The following is a 27,689-nucleotide window of genomic DNA, read 5'->3' on the forward strand; positions in this document are numbered from 1 at the left end:
CGAGTGTTTGCTCTTGGGCAACAGGATACATGTGTGATAAAGATAAGTGTGTGGACGACAAGGAGGATAACAGGAATCTGAGAGCCCTGGAAGGAGCCTGGTTCACAGTGTCCACCATCACCCAAGGGACCAAGGTGCCAAATGCCACAGGGGACTGTCCTGCCAAGACCTTGGGTTGTGAGTCTGGACGGGAGAACCCAGACTCTGGGAAGCGTACTGCTGGGCGAAAGGGAATGGATGGGAAGACAAAAGCTCCCATGGGTAGAGTGGGGTTCCCAGAAAGTCAGGAAGGTTTGATAAGGCAGGGGCCAGAGGATGGAGGTGCTCTGGCCAAGGGGTGGACTTGGAAGTTGGGAAGCAGGGTTAATAGCCGAGGGCCACCCGGGAGGGAATCTTAGAGCACGATTCTCCGGGGGCTTTCTTCCTCATGGACCGTGGAAGAGCTCTACACAGTGAGTGTTATCAAATGCCTTCCCTCACAGGTTGTCACCTCTTGGGCTTCTCTCAACCTCTCAGTAAAGTCTCTTACAGCCAGCCCACCTGCATGGTGAAGTGTGGAAAGAAATGAGGTTGGCACTGCTGGAGGGAGATGAGCTCTGGCCGTTCACCTGGCCTCTGGCTAGATAACCAATGCTCACATGGTCCTGGATGCAGTTAGCAGCAGAGAGAGCTATGGTCCTAGGAGCAGTGAACAACTGCTGTTGTGGAAGTTGCTTACTAGAAGGTATGTAGTTCCACAGAAATCCCCAGCACCTAAACAGTACTCAGCATACAGCAGTGATTCAATAAATGCCTGAATGATACTTTGTAGGCTATCCTCACCAAATATATATGAATGCCTGTGAAAATGAAAAGTGTACATGTACATAAAAAGTGCTTGAGGGCTTCCGTGGTGGCTCAGTGGTTAAGAATCTGCCTGCCAAGGCAGGGGACGTGGGTTCAAGCCCTGGTCCAGGAAGATCCCACATGCTGCGGAGCAACTAAGCCCGTGTGCCACAACTGCTGAGCCTGTGCTCTAGAACCTGCGAGCCACAACTGTTGAGCCCGTGTGCCACAACTACTGAAGTCCGTGTGGCTAGAGCCCACGCTCCATAAGAGAAGCCACTGCAAGGAGAAGCCTGTGCACTGCAACGAAGAGTAGCCCCCATTCGCTGCAGCTAGAGAAAACCTGCATGCAGCAACGAAGACCCAACACAGCCATAAATAAATAAATAAATAAATACAATTATTTAAAAAAAAAAGTGCTTGAAATCAGTAATTACCAGAGAAATGCAAATTAAAACCATAATAAGATACTATTACATACCTATGAGAATGGCTAAAATTAAAAAGACTGACACATCAGGTGTTGCCAGGGGACATGGAACAACTGGGAATCCCATACGTTGCTAGTGGGAATGAAAACCGATGCAGCCACTTTAAAAACAGTATGGTTGTATCTTGTAAAGTTAAGCATATTCTTACCATACAATCCAGCAATCCTATTTCTAGGTATTTATCCAAGAGAAATGAAAACTTATGTTCATACAAAGACTTGTATGTGAATGGTCTTAGTAGTGTTATTCATAAATAATAAGAAATAAAAGCAACTCAAATATTCATCAACTGTTGAACAGATAACCAAATTGTACTACGGAATACTACTCAGCTGCAAAAAGGAATGACATATGGATGAATCTCAAAACATTATAAAGGAAAGAATTAAACACAAAAGACTATGTACTGTGTGATTCCATTTATATGGAACTCTAGGAAAGGCATGGTTGTAATGACAGTTGCAGTTGCCTGGGGCTGGGGTGGGGGAGGAGATGAACTGCAAATGAGCAGGAGAAAATGTTTTAGGGTACAGGAACTGTTCTGTATCTTGATTGTGGCGATGGTAGCATATCGTGTAAAATTACCAAAACGCATCAGGCTGTGCACTTAAAATGGGTGCATTTTATTGAATGTCAATAATAATCGGGGGCTTTCCTGGTGGTCCAGTGGTAAAGAATCCGCCTTCCAATGCAGGGGACATGGGTGCAATCCCTGGTCGGGGAACTAACATCCCACATGCCGCAGGTCAACTAAGCCTGAGTGCCACTACCGACCTCTCACGCCTCAATTAGAGAGCCTGCGTGCCGCAAAGTACAGAGCCCCTGCGCTCTGGAGCCCAGGCCACAACTAGAGAAGAGAAAACCCGCACGCACGACACAACTAGAGAGAAGCCCGCGCGCCGCAAGGAGCGCCACAACGATAGATCCCACATACCGCCAACGAAGATTCCGCGTGCTGCAACGAAGATTCCGCGTGCTGCAACGAAGGTCTGACGTAGCCAAATAAATAAATATTTTAAAAAGTCAAATATAAATTTTAAGTTAAAAAACTCCACATCCAGATACATCTCGAGCAAAGAACACATAAAGAATGGAGCGCATTGAAAATGGTAAAAATGAATGTAAATGAAAATTACAAAGGTATCCAATAGAAGAACTAAAAACAGACCACAAAGCTTCAATATTGATAGAAGTATCTGCAGTGAGCCTGTGCGTGGCGGATGGAAGACAGATGGGACAGAACCACAGACACCTGGCAGAACAACAAGGGAGCGGCTTCATCCTGGTTACAAAGCCCTGAAGCATCGTTTGGTCCTCATCTCCCTGGGAGTTCGGGAGGCTGGCACATATTATCCCTGCTTTATAGGAACAGAAACATAGCCTCAGAGAAAAGGAGTTACTCTTCCAAGAAGCCATGTTAAGTAACAACAGGATAAGGTATGTGTCTTTCGAGATAACTTAGTCCAGTCCCCCTGAAATGAATCTTGGAAGCTGTGTTGCTGCTATCCGGTCCTCGGGAGGGCTCCTCTAACGCGGGGCGAACAGCTTTTTCCCGAGGCTGCTGAGCGGTGGAGGGGTTCGGCGCTGTCACCGGGCAGGGACGCTGAGGCAGCCCCACCGCAGACACCGCCCGCGTGCGCGCGCAGTCGGACAGGGCCCGGGGCGCCGCCGCCGGTCCGTTGCTAAGGCCGCGCCGCCCTGGCGACCGAGGGCCGCGGCCCCGCGCACGCGCCTTGGCCGACTCCGGTGCACTGTGGGATGGAAACCCGAGCGGCGCGTCTAGGCCGGACCTGGCGGCGGCGGCGGGGCCGGCGGCGGCCGCGTAGCGGAGTTTAGGCTCGGCGGCCGGCGAGACGCGGGCGGCGCCGCCATGAACGCGGCGGTGGTGAAGCGGACGCAGGAGGCTCTGGGGAAGGTGATTCGGAGGCCGCCGCTGACGGAGAAGCTGCTGAACAAGCCCCCGTTCCGCTACCTGCACGACATCATCACGGAGGTGAGCGCCGGGCCGGGGCGGGGGTCGGGGTGCAGTCCGGGGTTCGTCGGGGTCGGGGCCGGGGTCCCGGTGCGCCGTCTGGGTGCAGGCCGGGGGTCAGGGCCCTTGTGGGGCTCGGGGTGCGGGCCGGGGGTCAGGGCCCTTGTGGGGGTCGGGGTGAGGGCCGGGATGCGGGTCGGGGGTCACTGCCGGGTTGTGGGTCGGGACCAGGGCTGGCGTCAGGGTCGGACCTCGCGTCGCTGAGCGCGTCCCCTGCCCGAGGAGCCGGGCTTTGGCCGGATTCCGCGGCGCCTCTGCTCTCACCCCTGTGCTCCCCTTCGCGCCAACCCCCTGAGCCCCCTCTTCCGGGGAGACTCCCGGCCCCTTGGGGAGCATTCTTATTTCTTCCCATCCTACCCATGTATCTCTCAGAGCACATCTTCCACTCTACCTGGCAAAGCTGTTTCTGTGATTTTTTTTTGCTGCGGTGTCTAGCATGTGGAGAGTGCTTACAAATCCCGGGAGAAAGAAATCATTCTTTTTTTTTTTGTATAAACTCCCTCTCCCCAAGTTTTCCTCCACCTGCTCCACTGTGGTCACCACATACTGGATGCTTAATCAGTACCTGTGGGTGAATTGATTGAAGGTGGTTTAGGGGACCTGAAAAGAAGACGCTATAAAAGAGCAGGTCAGTATTTGCTGATAAACGACAGAGCATGTCTTGAGATTGGTTGTCTGTAAACTTTTCCCCACTGGCTGGCGAATTCCTGAGTGACGTGGACGGTAGCTTGTTTGTTGGCATATCCTGGGTACGGTACACAGAAGGTGCACGACAGACATTCATTGTTGAATGGAATCAGTCAAGGCTCCTGTAACTCAGGGTGGCAGCGCCCATTTCCGTGGCGCACCTGAGTGCAGTGTTGACCTTGGAAACTCGGGCATGCTCTTGGGGAGTTAAGAGCTCGAACTTGCAGCTGTCCAGGGGCTCAGGCTCCCACTCTTGCCCCATGTTTGTCCTTAAACTTCACGGCTCACTCTTTCCAGCAGGTGCTGGAAATTACACAAATTTTGCTTTGCTTGTTTTTGCTATCTTAGCTTAGCTTACAATGTGTACCTCTCTCTGTTAAAAACCCTAATCGTGCTTACAGCTCTCTTGAAACCCACCCACATCCCAAGGGCTGCCTTGACGGGCCTCCCCCTCCTCCTAAGCTAGTGCAGCACTTAGACCTGCCCTGGACAGTGTTTGGGGAAGGGACGTGGCTGCGTGGAGAGCCTGGTGGGAGCCGGGCCTTGAGCTGCATCACCCCGCCCTGTGAAGTAGGCAGGTAGCGTCCTCTAACCCAGGAGGGGTCAAGTCACTTAGCCAGGAGGTGAGTGGCCAACTACAGCGGTTGCCGCCCAGCCTCACACTTTCATTTTCTGTGTTAGTCCCATCTCTTCACTGAAACAGAGCCAGGAAGGAGGCTGGGGGCCATACCTCGTCCTGTGGGTCTTGGTGTGGCCCTGGGCTCATGGTGGCTGCTGTCCCCACCTCCTGGAAGGGCGGAGGAGGAGGAAGGTTCGGGCAGGAATCGGCTTGGTTGGCCAGGTAGCCAGGGTGTGGGGAAGGAGTTCCGTGTTCCCAATCGGGATCCACTGGTCTGCTTTTCTTCCTCAGTTTTTTCCTAATCTAAGGTCAAAATTAATTTCTCTACCTGTGTAAAGATAAATACGTTAATTGTCACCTACTCAATAAAGATGTTAGGACAGTTGACATCTGGAAAGCATTTTCAGATAATATGTGCAGATCCTTGTACGAAAATTCTTCACTGCCCCTGAGTATTGTATTCAAATCTCCCTGTTAGTATTTTAGCTACTGCTAAACCAACTCTGCCTCTTTCATCAATTGAAGCACTGATCCTGCGAAATTCATGTCTCTTGTTGGTTAAAATGACTGCTCACAAGTTTAACTGTCAGCACACTGGAAAAAGCTCCAAAGGTTTTTCCTTTTGAGGATGCAGAAGTTCCAGGAATATTAAATGCAGGATACTCCTAATATTCCGCCTGTCTTGTCAGGAAGAAAACCAGCACAGCTGTTAAGTAGTTTGAGGAATGAAAGCTAGCTTAATTAATAGCTAGCTAGTTGTAGCTTGGTCTCAGAGAAGGAGCCCAATATCAGTGTGGGACTGTCTTTTTTTTTTTTTTAAGGTAATAAATACTCTTTATGTCTGACCCAGGACACACACATATAGGCAATATTCATCCTAACTACATACAGTGCAGTCTGATATTTTCTTATATGTTTTATTTAAAAAATGCTTATTGCTACCCATTACATTGACTTTATAGTGACCTGCCGCATTTTGAAAACCTCTGGTCTGAGGCCAGGGCCCTGGTGTGTCTGGAGGTGGGGAGGAACGGAACACATCACCACCCCCAAAGCCTGACTGAGGGGTAGCTGGGAGGTCCAGGTTGACTGAGGAGAGGAAGGGGTGGGGGGAGGACAAAAGTGATGTGGCACAGAGCACCCCTGTGTCCCAGGAAGTGAGGAGAAACCCAGGCTGGGAAGTCCCTCTTCTTTCCAAAGTCCACGCTCTCCACTGCCCCGAGCCGTCCTCACAGGAGGCCGTTTCCTGTCTGTGCACCTCTCAGGGCCTCCTCGTGGTCGTGAGGCTAAGTCCATATTCCTGATGGCTTCAGAGGCCATCCAATCAGGCCCGTGCTGACTCCCTGGCCTCAGGCTCCTCTTGTCGAACTTCCTCTGGCCCCTTCAACAGGACCTAGTTGGACCTTGTGGGACTGTTTCTTTTCCCTGTCATGTGCTTCCTCAATACCCGCTCCCCCAATTCTTCTCCCGTAAGCTTCTGGTCTTAGTTTAGATATGATTTGCTCTGGGAAGTGTTCCCCGACTCCCCGGGGCCTCCTGCACCTGGATTAGGAGGGATCCTGTCCCCCGTTATAGCCCCGCGGGTCCATCATGTTCACCTGTCGTCACAGCCAGGCTGAGTTCTGTGAGGACCAGGCTGGCTCCTGCCGGGACGAGGCCTGGCACGTGGCAGACGCTCAGTGCTCATTGCGTCAGTGGATGAATGACGTCCTGGGCGTAGACAGATCCAGGCGGCCCTTAGCGTGGGCAGTGGGCGAGGCCAGGGCACGGGCTGTCCCGTGGGGTGCAGACCATGGCCTCGCTTTATCTTTTGAAGGTGATCAGGATGACCGGTTTCATGAAGGGCCTCTACACAGACGCCGAGATGAAGTCCGATAACGTTAAGGTAGGTTTGAGGCACTGTCCCTGCTCGCCTTCGTGAACAGGGTTTTTGTGAGCGGTGCGCTGTGGTGGCCCCTCGCTCACGGCTGACCTGTGGCTGGCATGCGAGGCTGGTGGCTCTGGGCGTTGCCAGGTGCCCTTCCTCACTTCGTGGTCTTTGCGGCAGCTGCCTAGCACGCTAACGTTATCCTGGAGAAATGGAATGAGTGTTCCAAAGGTTAATGATGCTAGCCCACCACCTACAACTAAAAGCTTTACGGAAGATTTTTTTGGTGGTGGTTGTTATAAAGAGTCAGGATTTCTAAATTTAACACACATCTAAAAATAGCTTTTTATCTAAACGGGAACTGTGCCTGTTGGACATACTGAAGATAATGCAAGCTCTTTTTGAAGTATTTTAATATTTGTGTTTTAAATGGAAATCTTTCAGGATAAAGACGCCAAAATCAGCTTCCTCCAGAAGGCCATAGACGTGGTGGCCATGGTCTCCGGAGAGCCACTGCTGGCAAAACCGGCTCGGATCGTGGCCGGGCACGAGCCCGAAAGGACCAACGAGCTGCTCCAGAGAATCGGAAAGTGCTGTCTCAACAAGGTAGCGCCGCCCCCGAGCTGGAAGCTGCCAGCGCGGGAGGGATGACCAGACGGGGAGGGCAGGCCACGCAGCGGAGCCGAGGTGTTTAAGGAGGGGGTTTTAACCCTGTGCTTGCAGTCTGACCCCACCTCTCCTGGAGCCTCAGAGTTGCAGAAGTAGTTTAAAGCTGTACGCTGAAACAGATAAGGCAGTGCTACGCACAGGGTCTACGAGCTGTCAGCATCAAATAGGGACTCCACAGGCACTTTGCTCGTGGGCACGTGGCTGGAGGCTGTGTGCCCGGCCTGCTGAGCCCTGCATCCTTTCTCCTTTTGGGCCTCCTTTCAGGGCAGGTGACTGTTTCCAACCGGGTGGCCGGAGGAGCTGCTTTTCTTCATCTTTGGGGCTTGTGGGATGTCCCTGTTCTCTGCCCGCCTTTCCAGCCTCTTGGGTCTGCTTCCCTCCCTCTTTCCCTCCTCCCCTCCATCCCTCCCTCTCCCCTGGTGGTTGTTTGCAGAGCTGTGCTGCCTTCAAAGAGATCCCGTTTCACTTGTGCAGGGACTGGATTTCCTGAGATCCTCACCAAGGGCTGGAATCTTGGCTTCTCCCTCACAGTCCAGCTGGGCCGTAGGAGCAGGTCATCCCCAGGGCCTGCCTTCTTTGTGGGATCTGAGTAGCCCCCAGGGGAGCGGAGTTGGACCTTTATCAAGGGCATGACTAACAGAGCCCTTCATGGACCTGATGGGCTGAGGGCTCACCTTCCATGTTACCAAGATGGGAAAGGTGGGCTTCAGCTCACACAGCAGCAGTGGGAGATGGAGAGTGGGATCAGACTGGCCCCCGGGGCCTCAGGGTAGCCTCGCCCTGGTGTGCTGGGTCCAAGGCATGGAGACGCAGAGGCTGATCTTCCAGTGCGCTGACCTCTGTCCCCCGCCCCCACACCCAGATCCTTCTCGTTGCTCATCTTTCCAAAAAGCAAATCTGACTAGCCTTCCTGCTGAATCCCTCGCCCCCAGCTCCGTGCACTGCTCACGAAGCCCGTCTCCTCTGGTCCTTTTCTCTCATCTCTCACCTTGTGCCTGCACCCCTGAGGGCTCCTGCCCTGGTCTCACTCCCTCAGTTGTGCTGCTGCTTTCTCTGTGCGGAGCTGCTTCCCGGGAGCCGTGTGGGATTGGCTGCTCTTGCTGGAACCCCCGTCGTGTTCCCCCAGCGCACTGACTTTTGGTTGTTGTGTTTGGCGGCCTCGCTGGTGTGCAGCGTGTCCTCAGCCCGCGGTCTAGTGCCGGGCGTGTAGCAGTCACTCAGCGCAGGCTTGCGGAAAGCGGGAGTGTGTGGCCAGTGGGATTCCTGACCCGAGGTGTTCAGAGACTCTCGGGGGCGGTCAGGGATGCTGCAGAAGGGATTTTGGCATTTGATGGGGCTCCGGTTAGATCATTCCTTAGGCCCTTTCGGTGCTGGGCCTCTGTGGCCCCGTGAGAAGCGAAGGGTGTCGTAGAGTCATGTGGCCAGCTTTGGTGTCCTTGAACAGCACACACGTCCACGCTTGGCACCTTGGGTAGAAGGGACCCGGGGTTCATTTAGCTTGAGTGGACTGTGCGGTTACCGCAGGAGTGCTGGAGGGCTCGGTTAGAGGAGATGCTGTACGTTGTCTGTGGTAACGTTCATTTCCTTTTAATATTTTATCCTTTGAAATCCATTAGGAGACAAAGATTCCGTTTAATGAGCAATCTTTGAATGTTGACATTCATGTTTATTAAATGTACTAATTTCATCGCAACCTTGCATTTTATTTCCTCACGTTGGGACAAGCTCTCCAGCGACGATGCGGTGAAGAGAGTGTTAGCCGGAGAGAAGGTGGAAACAAAAGGAAGGTCCTCACTGACGTCGAAACCTCAAGAATTGGATAATAAGAACGTGAGGGAGGAAGCATCCAGGGTTCATAAGGATAAAGAGGTGAATGCAAGTTACGTGCATCTGAAAATGAAATAATGAGGCTTTTTGTGGTTCAGGTAGACATTTATAAGTGATATTGTCATCCAGCTTTTTTTTTTCCTAGGATAGAAGAAACTCTGAAATAAATGAGAGGAATACAAGCGGAGGTCGAAAACAGAAAGAGGAAGAAAGCAAACCAAGAGAAAAGGAAAGGGACAGGGAGAAGGCCAAGGAGAATGACCGAGACAGACACAAAGATCCCGAGAGAGACAAGTGCCACGAAGGGGAGAGCGAGCGGGCCAAGAACAGGGCCCGGCCGGAGAGGGCCAGGGACAAGGGCGCAGAGCGGGAGAGCGAGCGGAAGAACGAGGGCGGAAAGGAGGAGAAGTGGAAAGACCGGGAGAGCGAGCGCGAGCGACACAAGGGCCAGGAGCGGGCCCGGCAGAGGGTGCGGGACGGGCAGCGCTCCAGGGACCCCGACAGGGAGAGGAGCCACGAGCGCGAGAAGCCGGGGAGAAAGGTAAGTCCTGTCGGAAAACCTCTGCCTTTAACTTAGAAAGGGTTCGTGGTGTTCTCCACAACGACTCTGGTCTTGGTTGTAGTGTGATTAGGAAACTGGATTTCTTTATCACCAATTTAAAATTCTGACAGTCGTGGATGCCTAGGAGAACCTTAAAGCGATACTGGTTTTTGCTTTTCCTGTCTGCTGTGTGTGTGTGCCTTTGGGCGTTCTCCTGGAGACTGGGGATCAGTGGGTCCCGTGGCTTTGTGAGCAGCGTTTCCAGGCAGCCTCAGTGTGGGGGGTCCCCGGGGTGTGGGCATGGCTGCGTTGATTAAGGATTGGGGATACTTTCTAAGTCTCTGAAGCATTAGCAGATGAGTAAAATGAGATCTCAGTTTACTGACTTCTTGTTTAATTAAATTTTCAGGTAAATTTAGGGTTTTCCAGAAAATTCTTTTGGTTTCAGACACTGTTTTCTAGAGGTGCAGGTTATTTCGGACCCGCTGTAAATAGGGTAAGTCTCCTGGCAGGGCTGGCATTGCAAATGCTGGTTCTTGCAGGGACATCAGATAACTGTAAAGTGTCCTGGGCAGGTCCTGGAAATCCTCTGGTCTCCAGCTGCTAGAAAGGAGGAAGCTGAGGTCTGGGAAAGTACAGGGTCTGCTGAGTGAGGCGGCCAGGCAGTGAGGGGCTAGCTTGCTCTTTCCTGCTGAGCCGGCCTCTGGTTTTGTGGCCTCGCATCCCTGGCACCGGGAGGTGAGCGGGCTCCGTGGGACGGACTGCACGCCAGGCCTGGCAGCTGGTCTGCTCAGTGGTTCTGTTGGCTGTCGGTATGCTACCTGGGACCCTGGGGTCTCCCAGGGACACCCTGGAGTCATGTAACCCACCACGGCGTATGTATCATAAGAGCCCGGTTTCCCGTAGGAGTTTTAGAAATAACAGAGACCTTCCCCGTCTTTTGCTTCTTTCTAGAGGTCTAAGAAAAGTCTTTTTCGCTGAGCTGGTTTTAGTGTGGTGCGCGAACATTCTAGTGCACTTTACTGTGCACGAGGCAGCCCCTGCCTGGGGCACCTTCTCAGCCCTCCAGGCCTTCAGACCCAGTGTCCCACCCGTGATGTTCACTGAGGTTGCTGGTGGTATGACTGGTTTTTTAAGTAGAGAGACAGTGCCAAAGAGAACTTTTATACGTGGATACATGGGACGTATTGGAGCCACGAGCGAGGCGTGCTTTTGTTTAAATGTGTGAGACCAGGGTGAACGGACTGCGTTCCTGCTCCCAGCTGGCCCTTGTTGGCCGAAGGCAGGTGTTCATAGACCTGTCGTGGTGATTTTGCTGGACTGGCTCTTCTGTGTCCATCTGGGGCTCCTTTGTGGAACAGGGCTCTGGGGGCAGGCTGCTGTCTCCCCCAGGAGTGGTGGGACCCCCAGAGAGCCGAGCCTCGAGGCTTCCGGGAGGGCAGCTCCAGGGAAGAGGAGACTCAGCTCTCACCTGGGCCCTGCCGGGCAGTCTGCAGCCTCCAGTCGAATCCCATGACTTAGAAGAGACGATGGTGAGACATTCTCAGCCTGTGAAACAGCAGGTATGAAGGCACTCTGAGAAGTCACGGGTGTGTCCCCGTGTGGCGGTGGAGGATGAGTCTGAGGTCAGAGTGGCCACGTGTGGGTGCTGCCCTCCTCCCATGTCTGCAGGGAACTGAGCACTCTGGGCTGCGGGGACCCCAGGCACAGAGCCCGGCTCGCACAGGAAACTACTTCGGATATAGTCTGCTACCTTCATAGTTAAGTCGTGAGGACAGTTAATTGTTGAAGTACTCAACAGGCATCCACTGCTTTTCATGGAGGAAAATCTCAGTGATCGTGTCTCTTCTACTCCTTATGTCGAGATATGTCTTTCTGAGAGTTGATTTAAGTGTGCGGTTTTTTAAGGTGTTGATTTAACATGCTTACAGTTTTCACGTCATTTTTGTTTTGAGAGTGCTTTCCTGATGTAGCGTCTGGAGACTTTGCTCAAAAAGAACCGCTCCATTGGGAGGTGAGAGTGGTTCCCTCACAGAAGATAGGAGTGGGCGACTCCCTCGTTTCCAGATTCCCTGTGTGTTCCTGGAACATCTCCGAGAAGTCTGGCCTGGCGTAGGGACCGCGTGGGCCTGGGAGACGCTGCTCCCTGCGGTTCCCTGCGAGGCCCTGCCCCTGCTGCCCTTGGCCTCCTGGTCAGCCCCCAGTGGGCGGAGATCTCGGATAGGCCTTTGGAGGTCCAGGCCACACGGCGACCACAGTGGGGCGGGGCTGGGATGTGACGTGGTGCTCCCGTGTGAAGGGTTATCTTGTTGGTCAGTGTTAGAGAAAACATCTCGGCGCGTTTTTAGATGTTACGGACTTGAGTAATTCTAGAGTTTGAAAAAAAAATTTTTTTTTATAGTCCTCAAGCTCAGGAGAGATGTCTAAAAAGTCGTCAGATGGATCTTTCAAAGACTCCAAAGCTGAAACAGAGGTAAACTTGAAAAAATAATTTTGAGAGACATAAACCCATAAACCCATAGCTGTGTTGAAATAGTAAGTGCTGTGTGTGGTCCACCCCCAGTCCACGGAGGCACGGGGTGGGGCGTGGCGGAGGCTCACACACAATAGGTCCATATTTATTTTGTCGTAAAAGTACCGCTTTAAAGGGTTTACTGCCTGCAAGGTAGGTGGGGTGTGTTTATTCTCTGCTTCTCTGTGGTGACTCTTGGGTCTCCTCGTACCTTTATGTGACAAGTATGATGTGCGGAGTACAGAGGGGTAAGGCAGTCATTTGGGAGAGGATGGAGGTGGCACTTTGGAGGAGTCTGGGAGAGGATTAAGTCATGAGGCAGGCAGGGACCAGAGGGCCGGCTGGAGGGACCCGTCCAAGCTCTGCCTGGCCCGGTGGGACCCTGCAGTGCAGTTCCTGTGGGTGAGGTCCAGGCCAGGCCGGGCTGTCTTGGGGAGGTTAGACTCACCCCAACTTCATCGTCCAGTTTGCATTTCAGAAAGTATATCCGGGCAGCCACAGGCAAGATGGACAGGCGTGGAGTGGAGGCTGGGAGGCTAGTTAAGAGGCCCTCGTGGCAGGTTGAGGGAGGGGTCGGGCCAGGGAACTGAGCCAGCGGTGGGAGGGACGGGATGTGCTGTTTTCTCTGATTTACGCTCTGTTTAAACACACTGTGTACGTTTTCACTCTCAGAGTTGTTCACAAATGCATTGAGGTAATTAAGCATATAGCGACAGAAGTCGAGTCCTCATAAACTCATCTGATGAGAGTGATTCTCAAGGTATGGTCAGTGGACAGCTGACCTTTTTAGGGCTGTACCAAAAAGTGGAATTCTGCATTTAGAGTGAAAGAGCTTTCGGCTTCCTTCTAATCCACACTCTTAGGTCTTAAGTGCTTAGCTGCGCTGACTTGGAGTCAGTTCCCCTTTGAATGCGTACGGATGTTGTTGTGTTTCCTGTTTGTTCTTCCTTGAGCTTGAATAATAAATCTGCTCATGGTGTCGCTCTGTGGTGCATCAATTAATTTATTTTTTTCATTCTCTTTTCTTTAAGACTGAGATTTCCACTAGAGCATCCAGGTCAGTGACAACAAAGACATCAAAACGGCGATCCAAAAATTCAGTGGAAGGTACTGCAAAATTTATCATACAATGTAGCTGAAAATACTAGATTCTTTTTTCTTAATTTATTTTATTTTTGGCTGCGTTGGGTCTTCGTTGCTGCGCACAGGCTTTTCTCTGGTTGTGGCGAGTGGGGGCTACTCTTCGTTGCGGTGCGCAGGCTTCTTATTGCGGTGGCTTCTCTTGTTGTGGAGCATGGGCTCTAGGCGCGCCGGCTTCAGTAGTTGTGGCACGCAGGCTTAGCTGCTCCGCAGTATGTGGGATCCTCCTGGACCAGGGCTGGAACCCATGTGCCCTGCATTGGCAGGCGGATTCTTAACCACTGTGCCGCCAGGGAAACCCAATACTAGATTCTTTGCTTTAGTCACAACATCTAGTAGGAAAAAGCTTCTGTGACTAGAAAGCGGATTTGCCTTTGGAAGGAACAAAGACTGTGTGAAAATGATGAAGATCTATGGTTTTCACACCCACATGCATGTGCATGCCCTCGCACACATGTGTGAGCTCACGACACCAGGGGCAGAGTACACCTGCGTGATCTGTGTTCCAATCTAAAAGGCGTGACTGAATATTAATTTTCCAGAAATATTTATCAGTCATCCGTGTCTCACTGACTCTTCTGAATGGGTAAGCAAGTTTAGTCCTGATGCAGGACGGACATCAAGAGCGTCCTGCCCTTAGACAGGTGATGTTTATGCATTTAAAACATAGCAGAAAATGTCACTGGCAGTCATGCTAAACGCTGAAGCTGAAGCAAACGGGCCTGGCCTGGGTTTGCCCGAAGATGTGTCTCCTTGTGACAGACCAATAAGTAGGGAAAGAATGTCAGTCCAGTGCAGGGAAGTACAGTTGGAGGCTGGCAGTGTCGGAGGCTTTCAGTGGAAGCATGAAGTTACTTTGAATGAGCGGTAGTAGTTCCTGAAAAGTCATCCTTTTCCTAAATTGTAAAACTTAAAGAAGTATGGCAAGAATGTAGTAGTTGGAATTTTTCACTGAGAAATTGAGCTTAGGTGGTAAGTTCCACTCTTTGACGTTGATAAATGCTTTAGTGAACTTCTTTGTGACAGAAACTTTCTCTTCCTTTTGGGCGATCTCTGTGGGATAGGTTCCCAGGGTATAATTACTGGCACAGAGGGCCATTATGGACATTGTAAGGTTTTAGCTACAGTGGACACTGTCCGTACCCTCTACCCCACACCTTCTCTGGGGATTTGTTTGAAAGGCTCGCTGATTTTGATAGATGGAAAACACTCAGAGTCTGAGTGTTCTTAATTTGTGTGAGCTCCCTGTATGTTAAGGACATCTGCCAATTTTTTTAAAAGTATTTATTGTTTTATTTTTTTTAATTGGGGTATAGTTGTTTTACAATGTTGGGTTGGTTTCTACTGTACAGGGAAGTGGAGTTCCCTGTGCTAACAGCAGGTTCTTATCAGATATCTATTTTAGGTATGTATGTCAATCCCAATCTCCCAATTCATCCCACCACCACCCCCCTGCCGATTTTTAAATAAGTATTTGTTTCTTATATTTTTTTTCCACTTTTTAAATTCTAATTTTGTTTGGTTACTGACTTGCCTAGGTGTTTAATTTTTTTTTTTTTTTTTTTTTGCGTTATGCGGGCCTCTCACTGTTGTGGCCTCTCCCATTGCGGAGCACAGGCTCCTGATGCGCAGGCTCAGCGGCCATGGCTCACGGGCCTAGCCTCTCCATGGCATGTGGGATCCTCCTGGACCGGGGCACGAACCCGTGTCCCCTGCATCGGCAGGCGGACTCTCAACCACTGCGCCACCAGGGAAGCCTAGGTGTTTAATTTTTATGCACTGGAAGCTACCAGTCTTTTTTCTGTAGTTTTTCCAGAGATTTGAGAGATGAAGGTTTGTGTTTTGTCATACGTTTTAATATTTAATCTTTTTGGTTATCTCTTATTTTAATTCATGGTATAAAATGAGACTCTGAATTTATTTTTTCATAATAACTCATCAGGTGTTCCAGGGTCACTTGCTAAATAATTGTTCCCTTCCCTCCTGCTCTGTGATCTCCCCACATGCCTTTTGGAGTCTGGAGTCTGGTGTTTCTGTTTTTGTTTTTTCTCTACGGTTTTCTGTTTCACTACTAGTTCCCTATCATTTTTCTTTTCAAAGACGTTTTAAGCCCTTTTATTTGCTTTTCTTCCAGATGTATTTTGTAATCACTTCATGAGTCAAAGAATCCCACATCCCACAAAACAAATGGATGAGGATGTAATTGGACTTGGGTGAAACTTAGGCTTTCGTTATTCTGGGAAGATTGGATACATCTACTTTCAAGTTAGACAGGGGTCTCATCCTCTCCCGAGATGTGTGTTGGGTGCTTGGGTGTGTCTGTCAGTCAGGGATTGCTCGATTGTTTGTTTTGTTTTCAGTTTTTTTGGAAATGGTATCTTTCTTCCCCTCATTAATTTTTAGTGATCGTTGTTGGAATATAGAAACTTCATTGATTTTTGTAAATGTATCTTAAATCTAGCTTGTATTGAATCTTAACCCATAATTGTTCCATTGATGTTTTGATTTTCTAAGCTGATGGTCGTATCATCTGCTTTTCTTTTTTACTAACTCAGGATGTTAGCATCTGAGTTAACCGGTAAGCTTGAACTGTAGGGTTCCTTGTATTTGATCTTTGAGAGATTTGGTTATCAGAGAGTTGCCAGCTTTAAGACACTAAGGTTTACTGAGCTGTTGACAAATTGGTGAACTCTTTCTTCCCTGCCTCTGCTAGTTGGGCACTGACCTCACCCCGGGTCCTTGCCCAGCAAAGCTGGCGCTGCGCCCTGTCGTGCTGCCTCGCTTTAGCGGGTAGCATTAGGGGAAGGGTCCAGCACCCAGGAGGTGTGCGAGACACAGGTCCTCTGTGTGCCCGCCGAGGAGCGAAGCCTTGCCTTTACTAGAGAGGGAGGGCATTACGTTTGTTAGACATACTTAGAATCTTAAGGCCACACTAGAATCCCTATAGGATCCAAAAACCATTCTGTGTAAGAATATGATAATTTTTGCTTATTCTTAACCAGTGGAGACTAGCAGAGCAAATCACTTTGAGTTAGTGGGTGCATTTTAATTTCATTTGTTTGATAATATGCAGCATCGCAAATTAAGTTTAATACGTATTTTCATTGTGCAATTTCATGTTAGGAAGAAGGGATTCTAGAACCAGTGAAAATAGTCTCTCCCCTGAAAAAGAACGTAACTCTTCCTGCAGTAAAGCTAAGAAGGAACACGCCGGGAAACAGCTCGGTAAGACTGAGCGAACCCCAGGGAGGCTGCGAGCGAGGGTTTGTGACTCGAAACCTTTAGCCGCCTGATCCCTTGCTTCCGTCTGATCGTTGAACAGATGGAGCCCCGTGGGTGGTGCAGGGGAGATGCGCCCTGTGCTAGAGACGCGGCCCGGGTGCTAGAGCACTGTTCTCGGGGCCCCAAGGGGAGCAGGGGCAGGGGACCAGCGAGCCCCCTTGTCTGAGCCACGGGGCTGCCCCCGCCGTGCATGGATTCCCGTCCGTGACCCCCTCACTGGCCGAAATCGTCCATGTGAGCCTTCCTTTCTTAATTCTGCAAATATCTGTGGAGTACCTGCCCTCGTGGAGAGTATGATCTAGAAGGAGAAGACAGATAGTAAAGAGAACTCAGGATGTATACATTCGTGTTAGTTAACCATGAGTCTTTTGAAGGGAGGTGAAGCCGAGAGAGGTGGAGGGGGTGCGTAGGCAGGGAGGGCCACTGAGGAGGGGGTGTCTGGACAGAGTCCACTAGCGTCACAGAGCACATGACCTGTGGGTGTCCAGGAATGGCCAGAGGCCCCGAGCTGGGGACAGGCCTGCCTGTTTGAGTGACTGGAAGCCAGGTGGTGAGGCTGGAGCAGAGAGAGGGCAGGTGCCAGGAGAAGGGGCTCGTGAGCGGGCAGGCTGGGGGCATGGTGGAGTAGGTGGGAGCGAAGTCCCAGGGTGCCCAGCAGGACAGAGACAGGCTCTGGCTTAGGTTTGAGAGGCGCCCCCCTTAAAACTGCAGGGGCGGGAATGAAGGCCGGAGAGCAGTTAGGTGGTGCTGTGGCGTCCAGGTGAGAGGCCGCGACGTCTGGGACCCAAGGTCACTGCTGCGGAGATGGGGGGTGGAGGTGGGGCGGGGTAGGCCGCTCTCACGGAAGGGATGACAGTGGCGCCGATGGACTGCACGGCGCCTGTTAGAGAGGAATCACAGGTGGGATCGGTTGGGGGTGTCCGGCACCTCCGTGGTGTCATTTATTGAAGCGGGGAAGGCTTTGGGAGAAGCTGGTTGGCGGATCCGTTCTAGAGGCGTTAAGTTCAAGATGCCTGTGAAACAAGCAGGTGGAGGCGTTGGGACAGCGGGCGGGCGTGTGGGCCTGAGGTTCAGGGGCAGAGCTGGAGAAGCTGACGTTAAAATGAAGAACTTGGGGGTTCCCAGATTAGCGCGCGGGCCTTCATGCAGTAATGGCCTCCGGGGAGCGTGGAGCCCAGGATTCGAGGGTCGGAGAGGAGGAGAGGGCTCTGGCAGAGGAGACAGAGGCCAGCAAGTTGGGGGGGCTGGAGAGCCAGCGCCCTGAAAGCCAGGGGCTTCCGGAGGCGGAGGGGCTTATCCAGCGCTTCCGAGACAGGTCCCGTGGAGGCTGAGGGTTGACCATTGAGTTGATGGGACAGTTAGTTGGTGACCTTGGCATAAAGCCTTGTAAATCCCAACCAAAGCAACCAAACGCGAAAACCTTTGCAATAGTTTAATCTGTTGTTCACTGTTTTATGTCAGGAAGAAAGGAGGATGATATTTCAGCTAAAATTTTAGACCCCATAGTGTCTGGATTAAATAATGAACCAGATCAGGAAACTACAACTTCAGAAATAGGTAAGAAAAATATATTCCTTAGTTTAAATTCCTCACCACTTTGGTATGAAATATTTACATCTCAGTGGGGTTATCATTATTCTTTATTTTTCTAACCACTTTAATGTTCATCAGATTTCTTTTTTCCCACAGTGTACTGAAGAACAGAAATGACTTGATAGTCTGTTTGCTTTAATTTGCTAAGTTTTATGATAAAGAAGATGAACTTAGCTCTAAGTTAACCTTTACATGCTTTATTATGTGTAAAATCTTTGCATCTAAGTCAAAATGCTTTCTTCATCTTACTCCTGGAATTTTAAAAAGTGTTGTGGATAGTTAGAGAAATTATCTTTCAGTTCTGCGGCGTGCTCTGCTGTGTTCTGTTAAGAAAATGCTCCACAAGAACTATTTTCAAGTGCTTGCTCGGAGCGCCCGGGGAAGGTGTCCCCGTGGCACACCTTTTACATTCGAGGCTGGCAGTGTGACGTGTGTGCACATCCTCACCCTGCTGATACCGGCTGATTAGACGTACGGATATGGAATTTCGGTGGGATGATCCAAGGTTGTAACTGTATGGAGTCTTCTGTGATGTTTAACTAAATTCTTCAGAAATACGGCAATTCTTGAGTGACATTTGAGGGGAAAAATAGTGTAAATCTTGCCCCCGGGGAAAGATAAAGATTTTTCTAGGCTGAACTTGCCTCGGATCTACCTGGTTTTTTAACATTCTGTAACTGTAGCTAGAATAACAATGAGCCCATCTTTCTGCACTTGCGTTCTCCCTTTACTAGCTTTTGCTTTTCTAAGAGGGGTGTGTTTGCAAGCCGTCTGCTCCATCGCTGGTTCAGCAGTGATGGTCTGTGGTTATTCTGTTCCAAGTAGGTCAGCTCTGTGTGGTTTATCTGCGTCTCTAGCAGTGTGGGAGGACCGAACGACCTAAATTGGGACAGAATGAGTTCTTACGGATGAAAATGCTTTTCTCAGTGGCCACGCCCATTGCAATTCAGCTGCATCTTGTGATGTTTTATTTCATTTCTGCAGGAGCTTTTCTCAGCCACAGGCGGGTCCTGTGGGGGGCAGCACAGGGCAGTCCTGGTACTGCAGGAGAGGGGAGTGGGCGGGGCGAAGCTTGAGTGAGGGCTTGCCCTGCGCAGGCCCTGGGCGGCCCACGTGGGCACACCTCGCATCCAAACCCAAACCTGTGTACCTGCTGCCCTGGAACGAGCTGCACAGGTGTGCTCTCTGAGCCAGTGCCTCCTCGTGGGTACACGGTGTGAGAAGACCTGCCTTGAGGGCACATGCGGTGGTGATCGTGAAGTGACTGGCTTGTCACAGACGTGTCGTGCACCATTGCTTTAGTACCCATCACTTTATATATAAAGTTTACTCGAGAGCCCCAAGTCAGGGTGAGTCAGCGCTGTTCTGAGACGGTATGCTGGATTTAAAATAAATTGGGGTAGTTCTTTAGACGCATGTTAGACTCTATGGATCTGTATAGATCTTTATCTGCATGTGTGAAAATAACGAAAGCTCAGTGTTTAAGAAGCACAGAACATTGCAGCAGGCGATTCTCAGTTGAGCGCTTTGTGGAGATTAGAAGGAAGCCTAGCGCCACCTGGTGGCCGCCAGCAGAGTCCTGTGCGCTCCCTGTCCCTGGGTGGCCCTAGTGAGCCTCCCTCCCCGCAAACCCTTCCTCCCTTGAGTCCTGTCACTGCACACACCCCGGGTCCCTGGCATCACAAGTGTCGTCCTGCACTGGCAGTTATTTTGCTTCCGGAATTCAGGGTTTGCCAGCAGTCGTTAGGGTTCCTTAAGTTCCCAGATTGATTATGGCTTCCAGATCCGGGCCACTGGGTGTGTCCTCCCAGCCCCCTTCCTCTCCTGGCCAGCGCTTCAGACCAGCGCCTGGCCGGGTCGTGCCGACTGCTCCAGGGCCTGGCCGGCCCGCGTTACTGTTGGGGTGTCCCGGGACAATGGTTGGGCTTGGTGGTTCTCATTTGCCTTTGCCGGTGGATTGAAGAATTCAACAAGGAATTTATCCATTTCTTTCTCAAAACATGAACGTCTTCCTCCCCTGCTCACATTGTCACACAGGCTGTCTGAGGAGACTCGCTCCTTCTACAGCTGTTTGGTCGTCTTATGTTTTCCCGGAACCTTACGGCATCCATGTCTTCATTTTGCTCGGGTTCGCTCATTTCATTTTGTTTTATTGTTTAGACATTTTCATTATGAAAAATACATAGAAAGAGTAGAATGACTCGCACCCATGTACCTCTCATGTAGTTTCAGTAGTCCTAACATTCTGACACATTTGCTTCATCTATAGTGACGTAGTTTTATGAAATATTTCAGAGTATTTAAAAAATATTTTAATACTTTAAATAATTCCATTTAAATACTTCAGCATGCACCTCAAAAAAAAAAAAGTTCCTACATAGCCGTAAAATTATTGTTGCACCCAACAGACTTGTCATTCCCCAAGAGCCTCTAAAACCCAGGCTGCATTCTTATTGTCTCAACAATGTTATTTTTAAAAAAATCAGGATCCAGAACACACTGTATGTTTTTTATTATTCTTTTTGTGTCTTTAACCTCTTGAATGTGGAACAGCCCCCCTTCCCCCACCTTCGTTCCAGAGCATTGACTTTGTGGAGAGGTGAGGCTGCGTGCCCTGTGCAGCGCTCCCTCCCCTGTGTTTGTCTCATCGCTCCCGTGCTGTCATTTAACTTAATGGCGCCACCCCCCGCCCCCCGGTATTTCTGTTAGATCTAAAGGCCTGATCAGATTTGGGTTAAGGAGATTGCTTCTCCCTCACCCCTACATAGGTGATGCTGTGCCCTTTACCTTGTGTCCTGTCAGGATGCACTTAGTGTCTCTGCATCCCATGATATGATGCTAAGGCTGGTCACTGGGCCCGGCAGATCCGCCCATTTTAAACCCTGGTTATTTGCATTTACCCTCAGATGTAGTCAGCACCTCCGTGCAGCTGAACTTTGCACAGAGGCCTGGCAGAACGGCAAGCTGCTTGTGCAGTGCTGTGGGCTGTGCGCTGCTTGGTGAGTTTCAGGGAGAGTGACTGGTGCAGGCTCCGTGGCCCCAGCCGGTGCCCCCAGCTTTGCGCGGGTGATCTTATTGGGATGAGAACCCCCTCAAGGCGCGGTGCTCCGCCCACGTCCTTACCTGCAGGGCTCAGTAATGGCCGCTAACTCAGCAGATTGTGCTAATGCACTGTTTTTTTTTTTCCAATTCGTAGTAATTTTAATTTCTTATGGGTGCGTTATTGTTTTAAAAGCTGTTGCTTGGCAAGTTGGTTAACCTGCCCTCTGATTAAGAATCGATTGTAGTATTATTAGTGAATGATAGTCTGTTTTTATGTTCTTTCTGTTTGTGTGAATTTGGGGTTTAGTAAACCTTACTTAAGAATACCACTAGAAACGTTAAAACAACCATCATAGGCCTCTCAAAAAAGTAAAGAAAGAAAGAGCTTCGAGGAGATAAAATTGTGCAGAGTGTCATTGGTCTCCTCAAGCTATGGACAGAAGTAATGCATTTGTAATTTACTTACTGTGCTGGTGGTTTTGTACAATATAGAAAATATTTGATACTTTCAAACAACATATGACAACTTAAAGTTATTGGGGTGTTTTCTTCTAAAATTGACAATCTACAGCTGCCTAACTTATACTTATTTTTAGATTTGTTTGTTTTAAAACTTAATGGTATTTCTTGTTGGTCCTATGAGATATCATAAATAATTAACTGTAGACATGAATCAGACTGTTTAAGTCAGCATCGTTTTTGCAGATCAAAAAAAAAAATTTCCTCAGAAAATTATATGTTGTCTATTTTATGTAGTTGCACTACATAAAATCAAGCAGTTCTCTGATAGTTAGTGACAGTTTAATTCTGACATAAACTATTTCTTTGAGTACTTTTAAGAAATTATAAGATCGTGTTTCAGGAAAGGGAACATTTTCCTAATTTTATTTTTGCCTCCGGATCCATTTCAGAGAGTGTGTGGGAGGGTCCTTTAGTAAACGGGTCAGGTTTCCTCCCTGGGTCCTGCCACAGTTCAAAATCTGTTCCCCCAGCACCCATCCTTTTGTTTTTACTAGGAAAAAATGTTTTATTTCTCAGGTATTTGGTGTTTTTTTCTATTTTTATAAACATTCGCATATGAGTCCGTAATCAGGAGGCAAGCGTTTGGGAGCTTTTGACACGTCTAGGGCTGTGCATGAGGCCAGAAATATTTTTCCTTCTCCTCTTGCTTTCCTGAAGTTGCAACCTATTTGCAGCTTGTGACTCCCAGGCCTGGCTGTCGTGGGGAGATGAGGGGAGACTGGTAGTGTCGGGTGGTCCTGGAAATGGGGGGCCAGGGTGCTTTGGCTGTGGGAGCCCAGGCCTCTGCCTGGGCCACGTGGGCGGGGTCTGCTCACGTCTGGGTGTCCCTTCGTGCTCTCCTGATCCCAGAGCCAGGCCTGGGAGGAGTGTTCTAGGTGCGTTTTCTAGAAGCTGCCCTGGGTCATCCTTGGGAAGCTTGTGGTGGGGAAGCACAGATAAGTAAGGTGCCTGATGACCAGTTCCGTCTTAATAACCCATTTAACTGTCTTACATCAGGAACAAAGGAAGCTAATACTAACTCAACTAGTGTTTCAGATGCTAATTCATCTAGTCTGCCGCGAGAAAGTGCTGAGCCAGAACCAGCAGTAAAGCAGAAAGGTGAGAAAGGGGCCCCGTGTCAACCACTCCTGTCCCGTGAGGGAGACCCGGCGCCCCAGGTGTGGCGCTTGTGTGGAGGCCTCTCAGCCCGAGGCCACGGCTGCAGCCACAGGTTCCCTGAGTCTCTGACACCCCCAGAGAGTCCAGTCCCTCGTTCTCGCACCATCAGGACCGAACGTGGCAAATGGCTCACTTTTGCCTTTTTACAGAAACTAGAAAGCGTCTTCTAGTCACTGCCTGATGGCAGCAGACTGTCCTGTGTCCCCCGTGTTCCTCCTGAGATACTGTGGGAAAGCCCGGGGTGTCGGGACGACAGGAACAAGCCTCAGTCGCTGCTGGGGGTCCCAGAGGCCGAGCTGCATCCCCCAGGTTTCAGGTCCAAAGAGGACCTTAAGCAGCTCAGAGCGCTGTCACGACTGTGACTTTTCTGTCTGTGACGTTCTCTGAGTGTCTTAAGTCCCACCTCAGTGGGGTTCTGCTTTTGGCATAATTTTTCTCAGCAGTTAAAAAAAAAAGTCGTGGTAAAGTCCACGTTCAGCATTTGCTTTTTAAGGCCCTGGAGCTCCTTCGAGCACGGAGGGGTGCACATGCCCCAGTGCCGGGCCTGGTGCAGGGTGTTGGGACCGGGGCAGCAGGGGCACGGCCAGGTGAGGGCCGACATTTGTCAGTTTGTTCCAGTAGAAAATGTTGGTTGAAGGCCTACTGTGTGCTAGGCCCTAAGGCAGTGAGTGCACGAGTGGGCAGAAGCCAGCAGGTGCCCTGAGGGGTGCTGGGGGTGGTCTGGGGGGAGGGACTCTGCACTCTCTCGGGGAGGGTCAGGGAGAGCCTTTGGGCAGGGGCAGGGGTGAGAGCTGGGGCCAGTGGCCACGTTAGGGAGCTTCGCAGCAGGAAGCCGATGGCATGTTTACGATGAGTGGCTAAGCCCTACTCAGACGGCCTCCACGTGGGCAGAGCAGCGCGTGGTCCAGAGGCGAGAGCGGCCTGGGCTGTGGAGTGGTGGGGGAGGGGGGGGCGGCAGAGTCTCGAGGCGCGCAGACACCTGAGGGCAGGCTCCCAAGCTCATAGGGGGGCGCGGCCGGCTGTGAGGGTGCGCTCTCCTGGGACGAGGGATCCGAGGGGGACAGAGCGCCTGCACGTCCGGGCCGCCTTGGCCCCAGGATCTGGGGAGGAGGTGGAGCCGCAGAGGACCTGGGCATCCGCGAGGACGGGGCGCCCAGGGGCCGGGCCGATCTGTGGGCGGGGCTGCCGTGTGCCCTCACCACCTGGGCATCAGCTCGTGACTCAGCCACCTTTCCGGGACCCACGGCCTGTCCCCAGCGACACCGAGGGCATGGGCTTTGGAGAGGGTCTGGAGGTGTGGCGTCGGGGCCCCGGGGGCCCAGCGGCTCTCACGCTGGTCTCTTTCCCGCGCACCAGGCGACAGGGCAGCAGGGAGGGCGGCTGCGGCCGCTGTGTGTCCTCCCGGGCAGCCCCCATCACCCCGTCTTCCAGAGGCTCTGCCTGGAGCCACGCTCCCCAGGCCTGTCCTCACCTTGTCCCTCTGTGGGGCGGGACCTCCGGGAGGCTCTGTGTTCCACACAAGTGGAGTCCTGGAGGGCTCCCGGGTCCCCCCGATGCCCTAAGCGGGCCCCCGCACCCCTAGAGCCGCCCTCTTTGGGGCAGCATTTCTGTGGCTCTGACCACGGCGTCCACAGGCCACCCAAAGCGCTCGAGGTCCCCCCTGCCGGTGCACAGCTCCGGGGTCTGAGGGGCGCTTGTCTGTCACGTCTGTGTGTCCTGAGGGTAAGCTGGGCCCATCCCCGGGGGGTGTCTGTCCAGGCCCTCACCTGAATCCAGGGAGTTTTGGGTCTTCTGCACACGTGTTCATGCATTTTAGGAGTGTAACACAGAGACCTTCCTGGGTCCACCCACCCCTGCAAGGCTTCACTCGTTGACTGTGGCCGCGTCGGTCACATTTGTCCCCATAAAGTGGCACTTGAAGGGTCCTGGGGGAAGAGTGCCAAGGCAGGCCTGTGTGGAGCAGAGACACTTTCTTCTAATTTAGGAGCCGATGGAGAAACACTCGCTGCTGAGTTATGTAAGACGGGCTCTTGTTTGCTTCCATCCAGAGCCTGGAAAATGCCCCAAGGTGTGTTCGCCAGTTCACCCCTGGCTCGTCCCGCACACATGGAGTCGGTCCATCCGTGGCTTCGAGGCTCTGTCACCTTCTCCCTCTTCTGTTTCTTTCATTCATCTCTTTGATGGATACACTTTCTTCTCATCCCTGCTTCGTGTTTCCATGTAATAACATGTTCTGATTCATAGTTTTGTTTGTTCTTTGTCTTTCTCTCTTTGAAGATAAAGCAGTGGCAATAGGAAACTAGAAAAAAGGCTATGAGGAATGACCTCTTTTTTCCCCAATAGACATCCAAAATTATTAATTATGTATTTCTCTCTAATCCTGTTCTGCTCATTTAATATACTGAGGTTTCCTAACACAGAAGTTGATTTTCTGATGTACCTTTTTTTTTTTTCCCCAGGTGATTCTCCTAGTGATGCAGGTAAGGAATAGCCGTAAGTAAATCTGTTTGGTGTAAATTGTGTACGTGTGTATAGTTACTAACATGTACTCTCAGGTTTATGTTTTACAAATTGTATTAGTGAAAGTAACTTAAGGAAACATAACTACACCAAGTTAAGATTTAATTTTCATATTTTATGAAAATATGTTTCAAAAGAATACATTTCAGAATTTCTTCCTGAGTGTAAACTGTATTTCCAATAATCAAGTTCTGATTTTACTATTTTCTAATGTATAAAGTCCTTTTACTTTAAATAGTAAGAGTAAATTTAATTGTCTTACTATTATAGCTTGGGCTTATTATTTACTGATTAAATATTTATCAAAATGAACAAAACTTTATTCAGATTATAAAAACAATATGGTACAGAGCCAAAGTGAAAAACCGTAAAAATGCAGAAAACTATGGAGAAGAAAATGAAAAGCAAGTGCCCCTGCTCGTAACTTGAACGGGTGTCCTTCTAGAGCCCACCTGTGTGTGCAATGATCAGATACGTTACCCTACTCTACTGATGATACGTACATTAACATGACGACTGTTTTATACGAGGGTCTCACAGACCGCAGTTCCCTGAAGCTTCCTAGTGTCTGTCGCTGTTGTAACTGCTGATGGATGAGCGTCTTGACACGAGGTTACACGTGTCCACTTCTTTCCTTAGCTTGTATTTCCTTTAAGTTAAATTGCTGACTTGATTGACCTACCTTTTGAATTCTGTTTCTGGAGAAGTTAAACCAGTTTGTATTCCCAGGGTTTGAGTGTGCCCGTTTCCCCAAATCTCCCCCCAAATTTAGATATCAAGTGTCTGTTTGAACTCTATCAAAATGATAGATGAAAAAAGCTCATTTATATTTGCAGTTGTTTGATTGCTGTCTCCTCACATATTTACTAGTTGTTTGTTTCTTTCTTTGTGAACTGCTGGTTGGCTTGCTGCCTGTCCAGAAGGAGACGTTGGACCTTCTGGCCAGGAGAAGTGTGAGGTGCCGGAGAATTCCGAGCTGCCAGGCGAGCTCCCAGCCGCCGTCAGGTTCGTGTGCTCTGGTTCCCACCCGGGCAGCTGCCCTGCTCCTCTCCGTACCTTCCACAGCTCATGTAATGCTTGGGCTTAATTGTGAGGAAGTGTGTGTACAAAGAAAGCAAAAACTGTTTAATTTTCTTGTACCTGAGGTGTAACTAGCTCACGTAGAATGTTTTAGAGATTTAGGGAAATTCGTACTTTAGGCTAAATTATGTCATGGTTTGATTCCTGATAGTTAGGTTACTACTTTTTGTACCTTAAAATTAACGAGAATGTAAGATTAGAAGATGGATATTTTTAGACTTGTCAGGCTAATGGAACGTTCTTAATATGCTGCAGGCTGTGTCCTAACTGGCATATTGATGGTGGCCTGGAAGTTAGCATTAACATTAATGTGGGTTTTCATCTGTCCACTTTGAAACGTGCAAGCGTTTTGTATCCCTTTTCAGGAGGATACCTCGGCCCGGGAGCGCACGGCCCGCGCCTCCCCGGGTCAGGCGGCCGGAGAGTGCGGAGGTGCCGACGACGGACAGGTGAGGCCCTGGAATCCGCGTTGGCACCGAGGGGCAGGGCTTCCCTGGTGCTGGTGGGACAGGGATGGGTGAGGATGGTGCGTGTGCTGAGAGATGGGGGCGGAGCGGGCAGCAGACGGCGCAGGGAGCACCTGCTATTGAGTAGAAGAGAACCCGGGGTAGAGCGTCACCTCAAACCTCGTGCGTGCCACACACTTCAGATAGAAGCGAGGGAAAACACAGGTGTTCGTGCTCGTACAGTTATGTCTTTACAGTTACAGGGAAAGTGGATTGCCCCCATCTCTACATAGAGGATTTTCTAAGCATAAAAACAATTAGGGGAAAAATAGGATAAAAAAATTTAAAGGCTTAATTGCACAAAAATTAAAAAACAAAAGGTGGTCAGAAAGTCATCAGCAGTATAAAGACAAGCCTCAGGCAGGGCTTTTATAAATTTTACAAATCTACCTGTGGATCCAGTACAGAAAATCAAAACAAAAACTAGGAAGATGAAAACAGGCTGGTCGGAGTGGGCTTCAGGTGGAACGGGAGGCGGGGCCTGGAGGCGGCGTAGACGTATTTTACGTATGGTTGCCGGGGGAAGCGGAGGGATGCACAATGTCAAGGGAAGTTAGGGGTCTCTGTTTTTAAGATGAGCCGGCTAGCACATTTTTCTGGTGCGGGGGATGGTCCAGTGGAGAGGGGGAGACTGGAGATGCCGGCGTTGCGGGGTGGGGAGAGGGGACTGTGGGAACAGAGCCCCTGGGTGGGCCAGGACGTGTGGAGGGAATGGCCTCAGCGAAGGCCGGGGGGCTGGCGGGCAGGTGAGATCCCAGGAGGTGAGACCCTGGCTC

At 50.5% G+C, this 27,689-nt stretch overlaps 1 protein-coding gene across 2 annotated transcripts in view; it reads left to right on the plus strand.

The window, feature by feature from the left end:
• Window positions 1-3,082: 3,082 nt before the first annotated feature.
• The window catches only part of TRAF3IP1 (TRAF3 interacting protein 1), a 66,485-nt gene continuing 41,878 nt past the window's right edge, over window positions 3,083-27,689 (plus strand). For both annotated transcript variants that reach the window (XM_079924338.1, XM_079924339.1), the window contains exons 1-10: window positions 3,083-3,309; window positions 6,471-6,539; window positions 6,966-7,127; window positions 8,916-9,059; window positions 9,163-9,558; window positions 11,960-12,031; window positions 13,102-13,177; window positions 25,267-25,287; window positions 26,248-26,332; window positions 26,773-26,856. In XM_079924338.1, coding sequence (XP_079780464.1) covers window positions 3,187-3,309; window positions 6,471-6,539; window positions 6,966-7,127; window positions 8,916-9,059; window positions 9,163-9,558; window positions 11,960-12,031; window positions 13,102-13,177; window positions 25,267-25,287; window positions 26,248-26,332; window positions 26,773-26,856 — 1,232 coding nt within the window. In that variant the 5' untranslated portion in view covers window positions 3,083-3,186. The remainder of the gene's footprint in view (window positions 3,310-6,470; window positions 6,540-6,965; window positions 7,128-8,915; window positions 9,060-9,162; window positions 9,559-11,959; window positions 12,032-13,101; window positions 13,178-25,266; window positions 25,288-26,247; window positions 26,333-26,772; window positions 26,857-27,689) is intronic.

Source organism: Stenella coeruleoalba, assembly GCF_951394435.1.
Source record: "Stenella coeruleoalba genome assembly, chromosome: 6".
NCBI lineage: Eukaryota > Metazoa > Chordata > Mammalia > Artiodactyla > Delphinidae > Stenella > Stenella coeruleoalba.